The 21,670-nt window shown below is 40.7% G+C and overlaps 1 protein-coding gene and 1 long non-coding RNA gene across 2 annotated transcripts; one reads left to right on the forward strand and one right to left on the reverse strand.

The window, feature by feature from the left end:
• Positions 1 to 427: 427 nt before the first annotated feature.
• On the forward strand, positions 428 to 19,922 carry LOC148360695 (polycomb group RING finger protein 2-like). Its single transcript, XM_088341590.1, has 9 exons — positions 428 to 545; positions 6,344 to 6,471; positions 7,970 to 8,066; positions 8,159 to 8,214; positions 8,294 to 8,423; positions 10,600 to 10,639; positions 10,752 to 10,850; positions 14,231 to 14,311; positions 17,478 to 19,922. Exons 2-9 carry the CDS (start codon positions 6,354 to 6,356, stop codon positions 17,844 to 17,846), a joined length of 990 nt encoding a protein of 329 aa, XP_088197716.1. The 5' UTR covers positions 428 to 545; positions 6,344 to 6,353; the 3' UTR covers positions 17,847 to 19,922.
• Positions 2,739 to 6,472, reverse strand: LOC148360696 (uncharacterized). Its single transcript, XR_015851088.1, has 3 exons — positions 6,325 to 6,472; positions 3,823 to 4,030; positions 2,739 to 3,059 (listed from the first exon to the last, which is right to left on the reverse strand). It is a non-coding gene; the product is annotated as an uncharacterized LOC148360696 (long non-coding RNA).
• Positions 19,923 to 21,670: the final 1,748 nt, after the last annotated feature.

Genomic DNA, 21,670 nt, shown 5'->3' on the forward strand with positions numbered 1-21,670 from the left:
AGAATTGTAAGAACAAACGACGTTTGTAGGCCGTACAACCTTTGCAATAGTACATGAGTCAATTCATTCAAAAGAGAAAAATTATTTTGCATTGCCGGAAACTCAGCAAAATGTAACTTGATGTCAAGTTTTGGACGTGTTTGATAATGATTTAGTTGCCACACTTGGGATTGCCATTGCTCACTGTTGTTTCAAGCGTTGCTCACCGACTTTGTGTGAACGCTCAGACCCGTGGAAAATTACAGGGAACATTGGTCAGGTGTAGCCCCCAAACGAACTGGTTAGGCCCATATGTTCAAAACAGGTCTAATTCCAGTCAACTCTCCCAAAAAGTCAACATCTAGTCTAACGCCCCCCACAGGCCGGCGGTGGAACGGACACCCAGCGCGCCTCGTGAACTAGGCGACAAAATAATGTCACGTGATCCAAAATGGGCAGTCCTCTGACGCGGCTGTAGAAAAAAAAAGCCATTTTCTGGCGCTGCTGCAAATTGTAACCAAGTGCTAAGAGTGTTTCTGGAAAAGGAAGCGTCGATGTCAAATCAGGTAAGAGTTATAAGCCTGTTCATAAAATTTCGCGATCGTTGCTCACTCCCTCTTCACTGTGTCACATTTTCAGCCTCTCTTGTTCGCCTCCTCATACAAGCCCTGTCAGTGTATTTAAGATGGCTGCTTTGTGTACCCGTTGGATTTTTTTAAACCCGTGCGTTTTGGGGTGTTTTTCGGGTGTTTTTCCCCACACCCGATGCGTCCCGTCGTTTCGTTAGCGGGAGTAAGGGAAGCTAGGCGCAAATGGGCTCCGTCTTTGTTGCTGCTCCCTCCGAAGAGCCGAGCTGATGCCTTAAGAGGAGGCCACACAGGCGCTATTCAATAGCAGGCTGCTGTGCATGCAAAACCGCTTGGGATGCACGGGGTTCGGGTCTCCCCGGGACAAAGCTTTTGTTTATCTACCCCCTTCAAGGTCTTTGCAATGAATTTGACCGCTTTTGGCTTTCTTTGTTGCAGCAAGGACAAGAGCTAGACAATCGTGGCTCACTGACCAATAACGAGTTATTTACTAGTCCCGAGGATCACACGCCTCCATCTGGCTTACATGTGTTTTGAAACAAAACAAAAATCCATAAATATGTTTCATTGATGAAAATGGAGGAAATTCTTGTTGTTACCCAACTGCCAAGTGCGGGGAATGCACAAGATTTACCCGAGTCCATTTTACTACAGTAATCCCTCGGTTATCGCGGTTAATGGGGACCAAAACCACCCGCGAAAAGTGAAAATCCGCGAAGTAGCGACGCCCCTTCAAAAATGCTTAAAAAAATCATTTTTTAAAAATTATTTTATTTTATTATTATTTTTTAGACCCAGTTAATGGGGACCAAAACCACCCGCGAAAAGTGAAAATCTGCAAAGTCGCGGGCCAACCAGGATAAACATTTATTGAACACACTTAAACTGAATGTTTTTGGAACATAAATATAAATGAAAACTGACAAGAATATTAAATTAAAACCTTAAATCACCTATACAGTGTTTATTATTTTGCTGTAAATAAAAATATCTTGTTAAATTATACAACTTAGAACTTAACTTAAACAACTTAAATTAAATTAAAATGCTTAAAAAAAAATATTATTTTATATTATTATTATTATTTAGACCCGTGAAGCTCTGAACCCGCGAACGGTGAACCGCGAAGTAGCGAGGTCCCACTGTATTCGGTGCCAACTCAACACGATAACCATCACTCAAAAAAATGTAAATTACTCAATGTTTTTAACCTTTTATCTGAAAGGACGTTCAAACTGTAAATGGTCTGCATTTATATAGCGCTTTTCAAGTCAATGATGACCTCCCAAAGCGCTTTACAATGTGCTTCACACACACAGTCACACACCAATAGCGACCATGCAGCCATGCAAGGTGCCGACCTGCTTATTGGGGGCATGATTAGGGATTCATTGTCTTGCCCAATGACACTTTGACTTATAATACCGGAGGAGCCGAGAATCGAACCTGCGATCTATTGATCCCAAGACGAACGTTCTGCCTCCTGAGATATAAGATAAATGGTACAGGTAGGAATATACATCTGTAAATGAAAAATTACACAGGACAAATGTCTCCCCTCTTACAATGCATAGCAGTAACATGGGGGACAGCAATAGATTCAGATTCAGACATACTTTATTGTCCTTCTTGTACACGTGTATACAGAACGAAATGTCGATACATCAGACCCGCAGTTTCCCTGAATGTACGGATATAAATAAAATGTTGTATTGAGTTGGAGTATTGAAGTTCTAATAATATACTAAATAATTATAGCTATGTATAGTATTATACAGTAGTGCAAAGAGTGCAAGAGGAGCAGCCAACCAGATGTGCAAAATGGGCAGTCAGGTAAACAAGTCACTATACAATAGGAGGGTAATTTAATGCTTAAGTTAGCCATCACTACTAATGTGAAAGAAGCTAGTATCCAATGAGTACTTGAAAGAGTTCCGACATGTTTGTGAACCATATTATTAAATTTACAATAAAATATTGGTTCCACTATAGATAAGCGGAGTGGACATGTTATGCTTTTCCTCATGTCAAGTCAAGTCGTGTTAATTATTATAGCCCTTAATTCACAAAGAGTCTCAAAGGGCTCTAAGACCACAGATTATTGCAAACCATAGACTATTATGACACCATCCCCTGATCTAAAACCTACATGAGGGTAAGGAAAAACTCACGGACCTCAACATGAGGTAAATGAAGAAACCTTGAGAAGGGACCACACATGAGGATGACCAGGCTGCGAAGGATGTTGCAATAACAAATAAAACAAATAATTTTGTCAACATGAAAAATAGGTTATTCATATGCTATAGATTAGAAGTGTGTTTTAAGCCTGGATTTAAACAGTTCCACCGAGGTTGCAGATCGAATCTCAGGGGTGAAGAGCATTCCACAGCACCGGGGCCCGAATGGAGAACACTCTCGAACTTGCGGATCTCTTCTTTGCTCTTGGGATCATTTGTAGGCTCCAGACCGGAACATAGGGCGAAATTAAATCTGAAAGATATGAGGGAGCAAGTCAATCAGTAAACCATAGTAAAACTTTGAAGAAAGGGTTGATTAAAAAGTGTTACTTAATCATCTTCTCCGCAATTGTAACTGAATATGAAGTACACAGTCTAAATATCACAGCCGGCAAAATGAACAGAAAATGATACCGGTACTTAAGGTTTGATGCTGACCTGTAGAGTCCGGGTCCCGTTGAAAGTAATCCAAGGAAAAAAGTGTACATTTCCAAAGGTAAGGGTGGGAAAAATCTATCAGATGAACACATTTACTTACGCAACTCCTTTTTCTTTAACCAACTTTTTACCCCCTCTTCTTTCCCTGTCCGTCCCTCACCTTTAGCGGTCCACACTTAAACTCGGCACCCCGCGTTTGTTCCGCCCCTCATTTTTCCTTCACCCGTATCAGAATAAGTGCCTAAAATAAATACAAATAAATACATTACAAAAATATACAGTTGCAAATACATATTATACATGGGTTACACATATTTACAAAGAAAGACGGTACACTGAGAGAGTTTTCAAAGCTTTAATAATAATAATATAGCTTTGACAGGGCAGTTAATGGTAGCAACACTCAAGCGCCGCTAGCAGCCGTTAGAAAAATGACATAAATTGGCCGCATCACTGAATAAGCCGCAGGGTTGAAAGCTAGGGAAAAAAGTAGCCGCTTATAGGAATTTACAGTAGTTACAGATTACTGGAGATACTCTCATTAAAGCTGACCTTCTAAGACTGATTAAAATAGTTACCTAATGAAATAAATAGAAGAAAACTTGTAAACCAATCAATGGAAGCAGTGAAACCTTCATATTGGTTTACGCAATTGTGAGAGCTTGTAAAATATCAGTTGAGTCACTCCATATCCATTTTTTCTTTTGTCTTCAAACCACTCCAATATTTCCATCTCAGTTTCTGGGTACTGTCCAAGACGTTTTCTTTTTCTCCTGGCATGTTGTACTGTAAAAACAATTTTACAAATAAAAAGATTTAAAACAATATTTTACAATTGTAAATACAGCTTACATAACTAGATACAGTTAGATACAGAAGTAGTAGATATAGGGTAGATATAAACATCACAGCTTGATTCTTGTATTGCCGGCGTGAATAGGGTTGTATGGGATTTCATGAGCGAAAGAGCAACTGCCAAATTTTAGCAAACGTTGTGATTCTCGATCTGCTTTCAAAAAGTATCGGCATTTGAGTGACAACATTTTACAGGACTTGGTACTGGGAAAAATAATTGCGTAAAGCGATACTCCCAGCACTGCTGAAAAGATTGACAATACCATCAAACTATTTTGAACGGATATTGTGCTTGGAATATATGACTCCAAGATAAATACGAGCCATAAGAAACCTTTAGTAATTGTCAATCTTATTATCATTTTAGCTAAATTCTACAAAGTTACGGGTAAAATAAATCCATTTCATTGCCTTTCAATGTGAAGTTCAACAATACGTTTTGTCCATAAAGATTTCTCACAACCAGAATGTAATTGAAACTACCGTAAATTCCGGACTATAAGCCGCTACTTTTTTCCCAAATGTTCAACCCTGCGGCTTATTCAGTGATGCGGCCAATTGATGTACTTTTTCTAACAGCCGCCAGCAGCGCTCGAGTATAAAAGGTAAGATTCAAACCGGTGTAATATATGCGAGTGTGTTGCTAGCGTGTTTTTTAATAGAGGAGCGTAGGACTATGTCTATATGACTAAGTCTCTATCCCATACTGGGGAAGACGGCTTTAATGACGTCAGTTATAAGGAGGAAGATTAGCACCGTTTATCGTGATTTTTACGAGTACCGTATATTTTTTTTAACAGACCCGTTTCCTTGTGTTGCGAGCGTGTTCCTAGTAGCGTTTTGCTACCCTTCACAGGCACGGTTTGGGATGAAAGTTATAATATTATTATTAAAGCTTTGAAAACTCTCTCGGTGTACCGTCTTTCTTTGTAAATATGTGTAACCATGTATAATATGTATTTGCAACAGTATATTTTTGTAATGTATTTATTTTAGAGACTTATTCTGATATGTTTTCCACGGGCGAATCAAAAAGAAGGGGCGAATACAACGGGGGCTGACGGGAAGTGGAGTAAAGGTGAGACGTGTTTGTGAACGCAGCGGACAATAGTGGATATATATTTTTCCCCATATACATTTTTTTTCCCTTGGATTATTTTCAACGGGACCCGGACTCTGCAGGTCTGCGTCATATGTTAAGTACTGGTATCATTTTGCGTTCAATCTGCCGGCTGTTGCTTTTGGACTGTGTACTTCATATGCCGGCTGTGGTTGTTGAACTGTGCCGGCCGCAAGAATTTAAAAGCGTCGGCATGTGCTTTTGCACTGATCGCTGCATGGCTCTGTGGCTAGGACCTTGATTCGGCCTATTGGCTGAGAACAAGTGTCTCGGCCCGTGGCCTTGTAGTGAACTATGAATTGACCGATAATGGATAATTGATAACGAATATAGAACAATAACCCTTACAAAATCCCCCCCTCAGTTACAATTGCGGGACTCAAACTCGGGTTTGGGTTAATTTCGTGATTGTGTTACATGTTGGCGCATGCGGCTTATATACAGGTGCGGCATGTGTAAGTACAAAAGCGGTTATCCTCTTAAAATGTGGTGGGTGCGGCTTATAATCAAGTGCGCTCTATAGTCCGGAATTTACGATAATAATATTTTAAACCTTTAGGTATTTTTATGTAACCTGTTTCCCCCCCTGGCATCTCATATCATCAGCTGCACAGCTTATCCTCAGTAGGGTCGCAGGGGTGCTGGAGCCCATCCCAGCAATCATCGGGCAGTGGGCAGGGGACACCCTGAACTGGTTGCCAGCCAATTGCAGGGCACACAGGGACAGACAACTCGCTCGCCCATTCACACCTAGGGACAATTTGGACCGGCCAATCCACCTGATTTGCATGTCTTTGGAATGAGGGAGGAAACCGGAGTGCCCGGAGGAAACCCACGCAAGCATGGGGAGAACATGCAAACTCCGCACAGTAGGTCCTGGTAGCTGGATTTGAACCCACACAGGAGGTTCCAAAGACCTTAGAACTGTGCCGCACACGCGCTAACCACTGCGCCGCCGTGCTGCCCCCCCCGGCATGTTTGTTTATATTTCCTTGTAATTTGGATTGTTTGTACACTGTGGTCTTAATGTCAACACAATATTTTAATAGAAATCCGTATGGGTTTTGTTCAATAAAAGTATTTAAAAAACAAAAACGTCACTGACTTTTCGTTTCTTCTCGCAGATCTTCCCAGATGGACAAAATGCAGCTGAACAGGATTAAAATCACCGATCTCAATTCGCATCTCACTTGTCCACTGTGCGCTGGTTACTTGGTTGACGCTACGACTATTGTAGAATGCCTCCATTCCTGTAAGTACACACATACTAACAATTGTTTGTATTATTGTGTGTTCTTGAGTATAAGGCGCACCTAAAAAACATATATTGGCCAGAAATTTGAAAGTGCGCCTTATAACCCAGTGCACCATTTATTTACCGACCGCCCAACCTAGCTAGCTAGCTAGCTAGTTAGCTAGATAGCTAGCTTCAAAAGTTAGGCGACTTCCTCCTCCATGGTAAAAGCAGTGTTCATTTTACCTGTGAAAAGTGATGGGTCCCTGGGACTCGCATGGTCAAAAATCTATGGGTCCCAACAGAGATCTATGGGTCCCCAAAATTTAGTGTTATCGCGGTTGAAATTGTAAAACGGCGACAAATATGTAATATAAATCTATAGTCAGGCAGAACGGCGGCGCAGTGGTTAGCGCGTGTGCGGCTCAGTTCTGAGGTCGTGGGAACCTCCTGCGTGGGTTCAAATCCAGCTCCCGGCCTTACTATGCGGAGTTTGTATGTTCTCCCCGTGCTTGCGTAGGTTTCCTCCGGGCACTCCGGTTTCCTCCCACATTCCAAAAACATGCATTTCAGGTGAACTGGCCTGTCTAAATTGTCCCTTGGTGTGAATGAGCGAATGAGTTGTCTGTCCCTGTGTGCCCTGCGATTGGCTGGCAACCAGTTCAGGGTGTCCCCTGCCCACTGCCCGGAGATGGCTGGGATGGGCTCCAGCCCCCCCGCGACCCTACTGAGGATAAGCGGTACTGCTAATGCGATGAGATGAAATCTATATTCATTCAGTTTCAATCATCACAGTTTATTGGTAATACAAATCAGTTATCTCTTCAAGATTTTTCAGTTCACAACAATATTGTAAATTATACAAAATAATATTGCTGAAATAATTATCTCATCTCATTATCCTCAGTAGGGTTGCGGGGGTGCTGGAGCCCATCCCAGCAATCATCGGGCAGTGGGCAGGGGACACCCTGAACTGGTTGCCAGCCAATCGCAGGGCACACAGGGACAGACAACTCGCTCGCTCATTCACACCTAGGGACAATTTGGACCGGCCAATCCACCTGAAATACAAGTCTGCATCATACGTTAATTACGGGTATCATTTTCCATTCATGATGCCGACTGTAGTTCAAGGATTGTGTAATATTGACTTTTGGATTTTGTCGCTAGGAGGCTAGGACCTTGACTCAGCCTCTTGGCTGGGAGAAAGTCTCTCGGCTTATTGGCTTTGTAGTGTATCATGATTTGTCGGACAACGGATAATTGATAAAGAATATAGAACAATAAATCTCTACAAAATCACAATCGTGGAATTTACAGCCTGGTCTAGGTTAAACTTGTGATCGTGTCACAAGTTTTAATGCGGGCGCACGCGGCTTATACACAGGTGCGGCTTGTGTAAGTACAAAAGTGGAAAATCACTTAAAAGGTGGTGGGTGCGGCTTATAATCAAGTGCGCTCTATAGTCCGGATTTTACGGTAGTAGTGATTGCCAGCATTGTATATCTCTTTGCAGTCTGTAAAACGTGCATCGTTGCTTTCTTGGAGACCAATAAGTTCTGTCCTCGATGCGACGTCCAAGTTCACAAAACATGTCCGCAGCTCAGCATCAGGTACATATGCATGGGGCACATTCACTGTCATTTCTTTAAATACATTTGCAAATTTAACTGAATGCATGCTTTTCTTTTTTCAATTTATTTAGAGCGGACAAAACTCTTCAAGACATTGTATATAAGCTGGTTCCGGGTTTGTTCAAAGGTAAAACCTTCCAGTTTATAGCACATTTGAAAAGAAAGTATCATCATTACTCACGTGTGCTGTTATCAACCAATCACAGATGAGATGAAGCGGAGGCGAGATTTCTACTCCGACAATCGCGTTCTGGAACCAGGGGAAGTCGTGGAGACGTTTAACATCGCCGAAGACGAAATCATCAGTTTGTCAATACAGTTCTACGAGAGGAACAAGTGAGTTCTCTTTGTGATGGTATTTTCAAAATCCAGTTCTGAATTTACAACGTTTCGATAACTTGATTACGCTTTTGTACTCATGAGTCTATTTTTAGAGATGTTTTCCAAGATGTGGACCTACTAGTTGTCTTTCTCTCTTTATGACACGTATAAACTCGTAAACTAATACCACAATGTACAGAATTAGTCACAGAAATGAACCTATGTGCATGCAAAATATCCCTCCAAATTACGAGATATTGTAAACAATGGCCAGAGAAAATGTGTAATCAAATGAAATTATTAATTCCCTACTTACGACAATCGTTTGTAAGTTGAATTTGTTCGTAACTTGCTTCAGTGCTATATTTTGTATGTTTAAGGTTCATATAAGTATGTTTCAGGCTTTTATAAGTAACCTGTATTGTTTTGTACTAAAAAATAAACATTTCATAAAATAATATGCTCTATAAAGATAAACAAAGTTGAGGTTATCCTACTTTTGGAAGATGGGCTTCAAGAGATTGGTGACTTTCTCCTCCGCGGTATAAGTGGATGAAAAAAAAGCGATCCAACCATTTTCTCAACCGCATCAAGCTTTCTTATTCCACTTACATTTTAAATGAAACTGCTCGCCTCTTCTTTACACCAACCACATCGATTGGATGCACAAAATATTAGACAATAAAATCTCAAAGCTCTTAGTGAGCTGGAGATATAGTATAGAATGTTTACACACGAACTAGGAAGAGGAAGCGGATTTCTTCTTCTTCGGGTGGAAGCTGGGTGAGCTCTCACAGCGCCACACGCTGGTAGCGGCGGAAAGAAGCACTACGGTATTGTCTTGTACTCGGAGAAAGGTGCGCAATACAAAATTGAACTTACAGCAATGTCCGGATATTTTTCGACATCCCGAAAAAAATGTTCGTATCTCAAACTGACTAGCGTTTATATCTCAAACTGAAGCACTGAAACATTCTGCGCTACAAAGCTTTTCCCCAGGCATTCCCGAGAGATGAAATGGAAGAAAATCTTTATTCTCCTCTACTGCATTACCCAGAAAAGCTAGTACCGTAAATTCCGGACTACAAGCCGCTACTTTTTCCCCAAATGTTCAGCCCTGCGGCTTATTCAGTGAAGCGGCCAATTTATGAAATTTTTCGAACGGTAAGATTTAGACCGGTGGAATAAGTGCGCCGAGGTAGACTGCATCCTCATAGTTTACGTTCGAATTGTACGTATGACAAAGGTTCTTTTCTATAAGGAGGAAGACGGCCTTGATGGCGACAGTTATAAGGAGAAAGATGAGGACGGTTTACCCTGAATTTCGCAATTGCGGTACGGCTTTTTGTAACAGCTACGCTTAATGCGTAACGAGCGTGTTAGGAGTAGCGTGGTGGTACCTTTCACAGGTACGGTTTGGGATGAAAGTTATATTATTATTATTATTAAAACTTTGAAAACTCTCTCGGTGTACCGTCTTTCTTTGTAAATATGTGTAACCATGTATAATATGTATTTGCAACTGTATATTTTTGTAATGTATTTATTTTAGAGACTTATTGTGATGTTTTCTACCGTCGAATCAAAAAGATGGGGCGGAGCAAACGCGAGCTGACGGGAAGTGGGGTGAAGCTGAGTTAAATCTGTTTGTTGTTGCAGCAGACAATAGTGGATATTTGTTTTTCCGACCCTTAACTTTGGAAATATACATTTTTTTCATTGGATTACTTTTAACGGACCCGGACTTTAAAGGTCTGCATTAAATTGTAACTACCGGTATCATTTTCCGTTCATGTTGCCGACTGCGGTGATTGCTTTGTGTACTATATCTGTAGTCACGATCGCGGCACCTAAAGTCAGATTCGGGATAAACTTGTAACTGTGTTACATCATCATAACAGATTTTCAATGTGGGCTCATGCGGCCTATATAGAGGTGCGGCTTGTGTAAGGACAAAGCCAGTAAAGCCTGTAAAATGTGGCGCGTGTGGCTTATAATCAGGTGCGCTGTATAGTCCGGAATTTACGGTAATCAGTCTCAGACACTACTACATTCTAAAATAATAATAATCATTAAAAAAAAAAACAATCATACTGGTCGTGGTTAACATCATTTTGCAGTTTTCACTTTTTGTCAGAGTTAACAGTTTGCTCAACATTCTCACTCTCGATTTTCTTGAATTTGCCTGCAGAACAAATGAGAGGCAGCGTGCAGAGGTGGATGGAGACAAGGTAAAAATCTGCTTTTACTTAAATGCAAGATAAGGTTAAGTGTATTTAGATGCTGCATCCTGTTCGGACTTATTTATGTGGTCCTTACCCTGGATTTGTGTTTTGTTCTCAGTCCAACGGTAAACGCTTCCTGCAGTGTCCAGCAGCCATGTCCGTCATGCACTTAGGTAAATTCCTCAGAAGTAAGATGGACATACCCAGCAACTATAAGGTAAGTCCACACATAACGGTGTCTGAAACTCATGAGAAAAAGTTAGCGGACACCAGGGCAGACAACTCTCAGTGATGTGATTTTTCCGACTATAGTCGGAATTCCGACTTTTTCACTTCCTCCATAGTTTCCATATTTTAAGTTTAAGATAGTATGTATACTACACTTAGAGTCTTAAAGCGTACTTTTATTTTGCAATCACTTGAGTCGGGGCAACATTTCCTCATACAATGTCGGGGTGACACGGAATTCAGTATACTGAAATTTGATTGGGCTCCAATGTGTCCATCTCTCTCTAATCCAATGAGATTTCAGTTCTTTGCCCTTAATGCTGCTAGCCAATGTTGGCCTTCGAATATATTACGTCTCGCTAAACGTACTAGCTCGTTAGCATAATCAGCCGCTAAGACTTCGTCGAGAATGGAAGAAGTCTGCCATCCAACAATTCAGAAGAAAAGACCTTATTCAGATTCAGATCTACTTTATTGTCATTCTAGTACACGTGTATACAGAACGAAATGTCGATACATCTGACTCGCACAGTTTCCTTGAATGTACAGATATAAATAAAATGTTGTATTGAGTTGGAGTATTGAAGTACTAATAATATACTAAATAATTATGGCTATGTATAGTATTTTACTGTAGTGCAAAGAGTGCAAGAGGAGCAGCTAACCAGATGTGCAAAATGGGCACTCAGGTAAACAGTAACAATAACACTGTAGTACGATAGTGCAGAGGAGAACAGATGTGCAAGGAGTGGCTAGCTATAAAGAACTGCTTCCGGGGGGACTGTGGCCCCAAAACCCCTGGCTAGGTTTCCGACTTTCTTTTCCTCACCTCAATCACATCCCTGAACTCTGAAAAGTTGCCTGCCCAGCCATAAAGTTACCTGCCCCATTTTTCACAACTTGAAACACAATAAGACGACTCATCGCAAAAAAAACCATTGTTGCAAAGTACCGTATTTTCCGCACTATAAGGCGCACCTAAAAGCCTTTATTTTTTTCAAAAACTGACCATGCGCCTTATAATACAGTGCGCCTTATATATGGATCAATATTAAGTCGCAAGCAGCCGCCGACTAGATTTTTCCTCGTAGGCGATGTGGTCCGCGGTGTATGCTGGGATACCTATGCCGGCGTTTCATTTCCCAGCCAATGTGTCAATCATCATTTGAATCGATCACTATTGGCTAAAGTTATTCGGAGGTAAAGGGGGCGGATCCTTTTTATCATTTACAGGCTCGCATAGGCTAAAGGGGCGAAACAAAGCCTGCAATTGGCCGAAAAAGATGAATGTGAATAGCAAGTTTGGTTGTCTAAGGCATAGAGTAAACATGATTTACCATTCTGTATTTGTAAATATTTTACTCTCCTGGATTTACTACACTCACGGATATAAGAGGACCATGGTTGCACATTATTATTGAACGCAACGACTTCGGTGAGCTACTCCGGCTATATATTTTCCCAGTATCTTGTTTCAAAGTGATTTTGATGTTTCTGTGATGGGTCTTTTTTTAAATTGAACTCAATTCCAAGTGTTTATTGTCATATGCACAGTAAAGTTGCGAGCGAAAAAGAAAATAGAAACTAAGGAATGGTTGGCATTTCTTGAATCCCAAGACTTTAACCTTCCGAATGATATTTGGAACGATGCATTTGAGTGACATCGTACGGACACCGCATCCGCACGTGTCTACGACACGTATTTGCTTCTTTACAAGCTTTCGGAATGTTAAGGGGGTAATAAGTTGGACTGAACTATTTGACTGTTTTGTCGACGTTCCCATTGTAGCGTCTTATAATCCGGTGCGCCTTATGTATGGAAGATATAGGACCAAAAACTATTTTTTGGGGGTGCGCCCTATAACCCGGTGCGCCTTATAGTGCGGAAAATACGGTATTAAGGATTTTGTGTTTGCAAGGCAACCTTGCTAGGAACTGGCGAAGCTGTCTTCAACGCTTCTCCTCGTTCGCCTTATCAATATATTACAAGGCCCCTAGGCAAACTGGGTTTACCCCTGAGCTAAGCCTTCAAGTTAACAAGCTTTTGGCTTTGGTAGATTTCTAACTATGGTTAGGTTAGCATCATCGACCTGTTCTGTGTTCACTTTACCTGTGAAAAGTGATTGGTCCCGGGGACTCGCATGCTCAAAAATCTATGGGTCCCAACAGAGATCTATGGGTCCTCAAAATGTAGTGTTATCGAGGTTAAAATTGTAAATCGGTGACAAATATATAATAAAAATCTATATATTCATTCAGTTTTAATCATCAAATTATTAATTCATTTTCTGCATCAAATTATTGTTGGTAATATACCAATAAAAGGGATAACCACAAACCTGTCTTTTTTTCATTTTCTCCTTTTATACTTCCTTTTATCTTAACTTCTTTATACAACATAATAATTCGTAATATAATGCATCAAAGCAAGTGAGCCGTTTGAGAGCCGGCTCTCTTGAATGAGTTGAGCCGAAAAAGCCGGTTCTCTAAAAAGAGACGGACTTTTCACTAAACAACTCAAGATCGGCGTGTAGACGAAAACTCGAACCGCGAGACCAAAACAACAATGGCGGATCTGCCTGACAAAAAGTTTGGAGTGCGGTAAATCTTTGTTAAAAAAAAAGTAATCGGCTAATAATGACAATTTCGGGGCAAAAAGGTTGATTTGACACAATGCGTCCCCGGCAAAAATGATGTGTCTAGGACGCGGGCAAACGAGAACACTGCTGTTGGAAAGTCCAGCTTTAACACTGACTACATGACATCCAACTTCTCTTGGTAGTCAAACCTTTTTGGACCGTTCCTCAGACTTCTCACGTTTGCAAATATGCCATTAATTGCCAAGAAGAGCCATGGGGGACAGTCTTTTTATATATGCTTAAGGTTCCACTCTCACCTATACAGCATCCATTGTAGGCTGGTCATCCTGGAAGGGGGATTACTTCATGTGCGGTCCATTCTCAGGCTTTCCTTATTTCTAATGCCAAGGTTATTGTGTTTTTCCTTGCCCTCATGTAGGTTTTAGATCAGGGGATGGTGTAATGATAGACTGTGGTCTGTGCAGCCCTTTGAGACTCTTTGTGATTAAGTGCTACACAAATAAACTTGACTTTATCAGCTGCTTGACAGCAGAGTGATGGATTAGATGGGCACATCATTTTTGTCATTAAGTTAATTACAGAAATGGTACTAATTGAAATATATCCCCCCCAAAATTGTTGTTTCAGTTACATTGATTTATTTGTGTCAAATATTTAATGTGATTATAAATAAGATGAAGAATGAATGTCAAACCTTTATAAAACGTTAAGTGTATACGTCATTGTATTTCACAATCTGCTCTGATGTACAAAATATATGTGTTTATAGGTGGAGGTGTTGTATGGGGATGAACCTCTGAAAGACTACTACACGCTCATGGATATTGCCTACTTCTACGAGTGGAGGCGGGTGAGTAAGGAAATCATATTTACCGTAAATTCCGGACTATAGAGCGCACCTGATTATAAGCCGCACCCACCACATTTTAAGAGGATAACCGCTTTTGTACTCACACAAGCCGCACCTGTATATAAGCCGCACGCGCCCACATTTCAACATGCAACACGATCACAAAATTAACCCAAACCCGACTTTGAGTCCCGCGATGGTAACTGAATATAAATTACACAGTCCAAATACTACAGCCGGCAAAATGAACGGAAAATGATACCGGTAGTTAAAGTTTGATGCAGACCTGCAGCGTCCGGGTCCTGTTGAAAATAATCCAAAGGAAAAAATGTATATTTCCAAAGGTAAGGGTGGGAAAAATATATATCCACTGTTGTCAGCCGCGACAACAAACACGTCTCACCTTTACTCCACTTCCCGTCTGCCCGCGTTTGCTCCGCCCCTTCTTTGTTATTCGCCCGTGGAAAACATTTCAGAATAAGTCTCTGAAATAAATACATTACAAAAATATACAGTTGCAAATATATATTATACATGGTTACACATATTTACAAAGAAAGACGGTGCACCGAGAGAGTTTTCAAAGCTTTAATAATAATACAAAACCGTGCCTGTGAAGGGTAGCAAAACGCTACTAGCAACACGCTCGCAACACAGACAACGGACCTGTTAAAGAAAATATACCGTACATGTAGAAATTACTTTAAATCGTCCCCATCTTCCTCCTTACAAATGACGTCATCAAAGTCGTCTTCCTCCAGTATGGGAATGAGACTTTGTCATATAGACGTCGTCTCACGCTCCCTTAATCAAAAACACGCTAGCAACACGCTCGCAAAGTAAAGCTTACGTGCAGTAGCTCTGTTTCCTTCTTAATCGGACTGCTCGATTGTGTTCAGCTTGAAAGCTGCGTCCTGTGCCTTTCTTTTTAGCAATTTGCATGATGAAGATATGTCTACGCTAATTTAATTTGTGCACAAACTAAGAAGTTGCAGTCTTCCTCGGCGCATATATTCCACCGGTCTAAATCTTACCTTTTGTACTCGAGCGCCAATTGGGGGAAAAAGTAGCGGCTTATAGTCCGGAATTTACGGTATATGAATTGGCTGAAATACAATCAGGAACCATGATTCATGACCAGAAGGTACACCCTACAAAAAGGAGCTATCTCAGCTACTGTATGAGAAAATACAGAACTGAAATCAGAACACAAGAGGGCTTAAGACAGGAATAGCCAACCAATGGCCCACGGCCGTGCTGTGTGTCTTCATGGTCCCCTCTCACCGGATCTCTTCAGCTAGTACCGCGATGTTGCGATTTTGTTTGAAAGGGATCACATCTCGTTTTATTGTGATCTAGTGCGTTTTATTGGCTTTTTTTTGTCAATACAGGGTTCTCACGAATCCTTCAAAAGTCTCACAAGGCATTAAACTCATTATTCTAAAAATAAATGCTTAATTTTTTAAAAGTCTTAAGAATGTAAACACATTAATTAGATTTATATTTGTTTGAATTGAAATGGTTACGTAAATAAGTCATTTTTCATGCATCATGGTAACAATGCTTCATGAATGTAGCAGAAGAGTTCTATGGATTTTAGAAGTTATCTGCCAGTTTTGACTGAGGATTCTTGATACTGTAAACTTCCTATTTATTTATTGTTTTCCATGTCTAAAATTTGGAAGAGTGCTGTTTTTCAGACGTAAAGTTTTCAACTGGACCAAAATGCGCTTTAAAAAGGAATGGTTTAAAAAAAATAATTTGTTTAATATTTCCAATAATTCACATGGCGTTATGTTGTGTTTGTTTCAACTGTGATTTTTTTTTTGTTGACTTGGTCTTAATTTTTATATCAAAAGGCTTTAAAAAGTCTTTACAAGTCTTGAATTTTACGTGCTATGAGCAGTAGGAACCCTGCAATAGTAATGGGTACGTTAAATGGTTTAGAATTATTTCATTGTTATCTTTAATACCGTTTTATCCATTATCTACACTGCTTATCCTCAGTAGGGTCGCGGGGGTGCTGGAGCCCATCCCAGCTATCTTCGGGCAATGGGCAGGGGACACCCTGAACTGTTTGCCAGCCAATCGCAGTACTGCTTTATCAATTATATATTTTTTGTGGCTATTTTAGTTTTAAGGAGTTTGCTTATGAGCAATGTAGGCTTATGTATGAGTATATACACTATGCTGTAAGTAAGGCACACATAAGATGCACTTAATAGGGCACGGGTTTTGTATACAATCCGCATGCACCCTCACTTCACCTTTCAATATTTTCAAGTGTATACATTAAAAAATAAAGTGGGAGCAAAACTGAGTTTGATTATGCTTTATTTATTTGTTGAAGAAAGTACTTAAACATTTATAGACACTGCCCTACTTACAAATGAGACTCTGGACAATTGTTTGTAAGTTGATTTTGATCGTAAGATGCTTCAGTGCTATATTTTGGATGTTTAAGGCTTGTATAAGTAACCTGTATTGTTTTGTACTAAAAAATAAACATTTCATAAAATAATAAGCTCTATAAAGATAAATAAAGTTGAGTTTAACTTACTTTTGGAAGATGAGCTTCCAGAGTTAGACTTCCTCCTCTGTGGTAGAAAGTGGACGAAAAAAAGCCATTTTCTCAACCGCATCAAGCTTTCTTATTCCACTTGAATTTCAAATAAAACTGCTCGCTTCTTCTTTCCACTTTACACCAACCATATTAAACGGTTGCACGAGATATTAAACTATAAAAATGTCCAAGTTCTTAGCGCACTGGAGATAGTATAGACATAGACGGTATAGAATGTTTACATAGGAACCAGGAAAAGGAAGTGGATTTTTTACTTCCGGGTGGATGCTGGGTGACCTCTCACAGCGCCACACGCCGGTAGAGGCGGAAAGAAGCACTACAGTACTGTCCCGTACTCGGAAAAATTTGCACAATACAAAATCTCACTTATAGCAATTTCTGGATATTTTTCAACATGCTGAAAAAAAACGATCGTATCTACAGTTTTACGAAAGTCGAAAGTAGGGGAGCGATAGGGTTGGGCATGGTAAAACACAGAACAAGCACAAAAATAGAAGGGGAAACAACATTTTTGGTTTTTACTGGTAATCAAAATACATCAAGCCCGTCATAGTCCTTATCGTCCGTTTCTGAATTTTGCAGACTGGACCCATTCCCCTGCAGTATTTGGTCAAACCCTCCAGGAAGCGCAGAAGGCCGTCCCAGTCGGCCGCCCAGGGCCACTCAGACGGCGTCAACACCAGCCCCGCCTCTGAGAGTGACTCCCAAAGCGACAAAGTCCACAGTCCTGCCTCAGCCCAGAACCCCAGAGCCTCCACACATTCCTGCCCAGCGCCTCACACACCCTCTCCTTCTATCCAGAACTCCAATGGTGCTGCCTTGCCCAACAGTTCTCAGCGACACGCCGTCTCCTCCAAACAAGGAGCATCTTCTCGAAAGGTTACCGTCAACGGCACCGGCAAGGAGGAGGCCAGGGGAGGCGAAAAAAGCGGCTTGCCGCCCACGACCTAATGTTTGAGCGTAGCAACTGGGAGGACAGTTTTTGGATTGCTGCCGCCTTTCTACAGAAAAGGAACAAATGCTCTAGCTCTGTTCCTTTTGGACTTGCCGCTAAAAGGTACCCTATTTTCTGCACTATAAGGCGCACCGGAATATAAGGCGCACCCCCCAAAAAATAGTCTCATCATGGCATTTTGTTTTCCTACATAAGGCACACCGGACTATGAGGCACAGTAAGAGCTACCTTGTGTATACACTTACGGTATATATTCGTGCATGGATTGATCAGTCGCTGACTAAAATCGCGATACAACGTGAATCAAATTTGATTGCGGGCAGCGAGAGCACCAATATTTAACTACTAGACCAGTAATACAGATCATACAAGAATAAAAATGTAATTTCATTATAACACTATTATTAGTGCCAGAAACACTGATTTGCAAAGTGCATTTTGTTCTGCAATTTGATCAGTTAAACTTCTCTTCCCTGTGCGCCAGTAACGTCAAGTTTTAGTATTTGATAGAAGAAAGCAGAAAGTCTTTCATTCTCTAAAATTTGTTGAAGAGGTGGAGATACTGTTTAACCATCAGAATGCAGAACAAAAGGCACTATGCAAATCAGTAGTTTTACTGATTGCAATAATAGGAGTTTTACTTACTGTGCCAGGAATACTGATTTGCATAGTGCATTCTGATGGGTTAAACAGTCTCTCCACTCCGTCACCTGTGCATCAATAACATTGCGTTCTAATATGTATACGTACGTAGAAGAGCTTATATAGTAGTATTATGTTGAAAGACTGTTTTCTAACATTTGCTGGTGAAGAAGCAGAGTGATTGTTAAGCTGATAGGAATACACTCTGCAAATCAGTAGTTTTACTCACGGTGCCACTGATTTGCATACTGCATTCTGATAGGTTACAGTACAGTCTCTCCAGTTGCGGATTAGTATGTATACGTACTTAAATTAGCTTAGAGTGTATTATGTTGAAAGACTCCATTCTTTAACATTGTTGGTGAAGAAGTGGAGGGACTGTTCAGCAGATCGGAATGCACTATGCAAATCAGTGTTTCTGACAGCGTAAAGATAGTATAATGAGAGCTTTAATGCAATTTCATGTCTGGGTTCGAGTCCCTACTGCGTTTAGCGATTGTGGTCAGCAATGTATTTCGATTCATCAATGAATGCACAAATAGGGTAATACACCCTAAAATGTTTTACTGTTTGCATTCCCAACCTTATTCTGCGGTGTACGAGGTGCACCGGATCAAATAGCGCACTTAAAATTTCCGGCCGATTCGGGGTTTTCGTCGCGCCTTATAGTCGGAAAATACGGTCGTTTTCTTATTTCACTACCACGGACTCGAGTGTGCAACCAAATAGTTTCGCCCGCGTGCGTGCATTAGACTAGAACGGTGCACACACCGGACTGTACAGGGCGCGTACATATGTATAAATGTATCTTTTTATACAAAACGTAATCATTTTTGTATCGTATACCACTGTCCAATTTGTACGACGATTCGGCTTCTGTAAAACGTGACGAATAGCAGGAGAGCGTTACAGTGAAAAATAGTTGCTGCGGTTAGAAAAGAAAGGGAGCGTTTTCTGGCCGTGTAATTGAATAACTGCTGTAAGTGTCCAGTATAAGCAAGCACTCATGAGGTTAACACGTTCATGACAAAAAAAAAACTGTTGATGCACTTTTTTCTTTTCAGTATGGCCGCAGTCCAAACCGACAAGTATTTGCTATCTTTTAAGCGCACCCACGCTCATTTGTTAGAGTGTGTATGCTTCTATGTGTGTGTGTATGTCAAGTCTGTTCGCCGATCATAATTTTGTCTCATAAGAATTCGAAAGGGATTTGAAAAAAAAAAACACACGGCCATGTCTGTTCATTCATAAAACTCAGCGTTCATTCCTTTTGTTTCTGTTCCCCCCCCCCAGAAAACCCAGCCATATGTGCATGTTTTAGGTCAATAAAAATGTTTACTAGGTCTTTTGGAAACAGTGTCAAGTTAATCATTTCCTGAGAAGATCAGGAAGTTGTGAAGCATACTGTGAAATAAAACTCAATGCTGGCATATTTTTCAAGATATTTTTTATGGCTGAGTTTTTGTGAGAAGAAGCTTTCACCTTGAGTGTTCTTTAGAGTAGCGGTCGGGAATCTGTTTAGTACTGAGCCACACAGAGGAAAAACATCCATTCATCCATTATCTGTACCGCTTATCCTCAGTAGGGTCCCGGGGGTGCTGGAGCACACAAAGACGGACAATTCACTCTCATTCACACTTAGGGACAATTCGAACGAGCCAATTAACCTGACGCACATGTTTTTGGAATGTGAGAATAAACTACAGTGCCCAGAGGAAACCCACGCAAGCATGGGGAGAACATGCAAACTCCACACAGAAAGGTTCGATTTTATGACCTTGGAACTATGCCCCTCACGCGCTAAACACTGGCTGCCGCAGAGAAAAACAAGTTGCCCTTTGTTGCTTATACTGTTTTGTATGTTTAAGGTTTATATAAGTATATTTAAGGCTTGAATAAGTAACCTGCTTTTTACTAAAAATAAACAATTTCATAAAATAATATGCTCTATAAAAAATAAAGTTGAGTTTAACTTACTTTTGGAAGATGCACTTCAAGAGGTCCTCCTCCGTGGTAAAAAGTGGCCGAAAATAAGCGTTCCGACCACTTTCTCAACCGCATCAAGCTTTCTTATTCCACTTCCATTTTAAAAGAAACTGCTCGCTTCCTTTTTACACTTTACATTAACCATATTGAATGGATGCACGAAATATTAGACAATAAAAATATAAAAGTTCTAAGTGCGCTGGAGATACAGTATAGAATGTTTACACACAAACTAGGAAGAGGAAGCGGATTTCTTCTTTGGGGTGGATGCTGGGTGAGCTCTCACAGCGCCACATGCCAGTAGTGGCAGAAAGAAGCACTACAGTACTGTCCTGTATTCGGAAAAAGGTTCACAATACAAAATCTAACCTACAGCAATGTCCGGATATTTTTCGACACCCCAAAACAAATTTTCATATCTACCGATTTAAATAAGTCGAATGGTCGTAAGTAGGGGAGCGTCTGTACTGACAATTTTTTTTTACCAATTGTTTAAAGTTTGTGAGGTTTTACCGTGGTAAATTACATGATTTGGGTAATGGTTAATCAGGCAATACAATCCCCATATTGGACGCAACGGGAATCAAGTCTTGATCTTGGCAATGAGGGAATTGCTGATTACGTAGGAACATCGTGGCAATGAGAGAATATGCATTCGTTTTGTCATCAAAGTATTTTTACTCACAGTACCACATTCTATTGTCTTTTTTCGTCATTAAATGTCACGTGATCGCTCTATCGTTGTACAATTCTGTTTTAGCTGAATTCGATCCCATAACGCTTAAGTCACAGGTGTCAAACAGGCGGCCCGTGGGCCAGATCAGGCCCGCTAAGGGATGGAATCCAGCCCGCGAGACAACACTCAAAGAAGCGCAAGAGAAAAATGAGCTGCAGGTTGAAATATCTCAACTTGATGTTGCCAAAGCCAGGTGCCTCGGACAAAGACACTGTACTTGTATTTCTTTTTCTCTCTCTCTCTCTCTCTTTTCCACCCCTTTTCTCCCACTCTGTCTCTTTCACCCTGTCTCTCTTTTTCTCTTAGTTGCTCTTTGTCTTTCTCTGTGTCTTTTAACCTCTTTTGCTCTAACTTCCTTTTTTCCTTTTCTCTTTCTCTCTCCCTACCCTTTGCCCTTTCTTTTCTCTCCTTCTGTCTTTCTATTTCTCTTTGGATTTCTTTACTCCTCTCCCTTTC

The sequence above is a fragment of the Urocampus carinirostris genome, chromosome 8 (genome assembly GCF_059441175.1).
Source record: "Urocampus carinirostris isolate Australia breed hairy pipefish chromosome 8, RoL_Ucar_1.0, whole genome shotgun sequence".
Taxonomy (NCBI): domain Eukaryota; kingdom Metazoa; phylum Chordata; class Actinopteri; order Syngnathiformes; family Syngnathidae; genus Urocampus; species Urocampus carinirostris.

What these genes read in the sequence shown, in the direction of transcription:
- LOC148360695 (XM_088341590.1), top strand. Translation starts at nt 6,354, where the DNA reads ATGGACAAAATGCAGCTGAACAGGATTAAAATCACCGATCTCAATTCG. An exon ending in ACATACCCAGCAACTATAAG is followed by an intron (nt 10,851 to 14,230) that starts GTAAGTCCACAC and finishes ATGTGTTTATAG; the next exon opens with GTGGAGGTGTTGTATGGGGA. An exon ending in ACTTCTACGAGTGGAGGCGG is followed by an intron (nt 14,312 to 17,477) that starts GTGAGTAAGGAA and finishes TGAATTTTGCAG; the next exon opens with ACTGGACCCATTCCCCTGCA.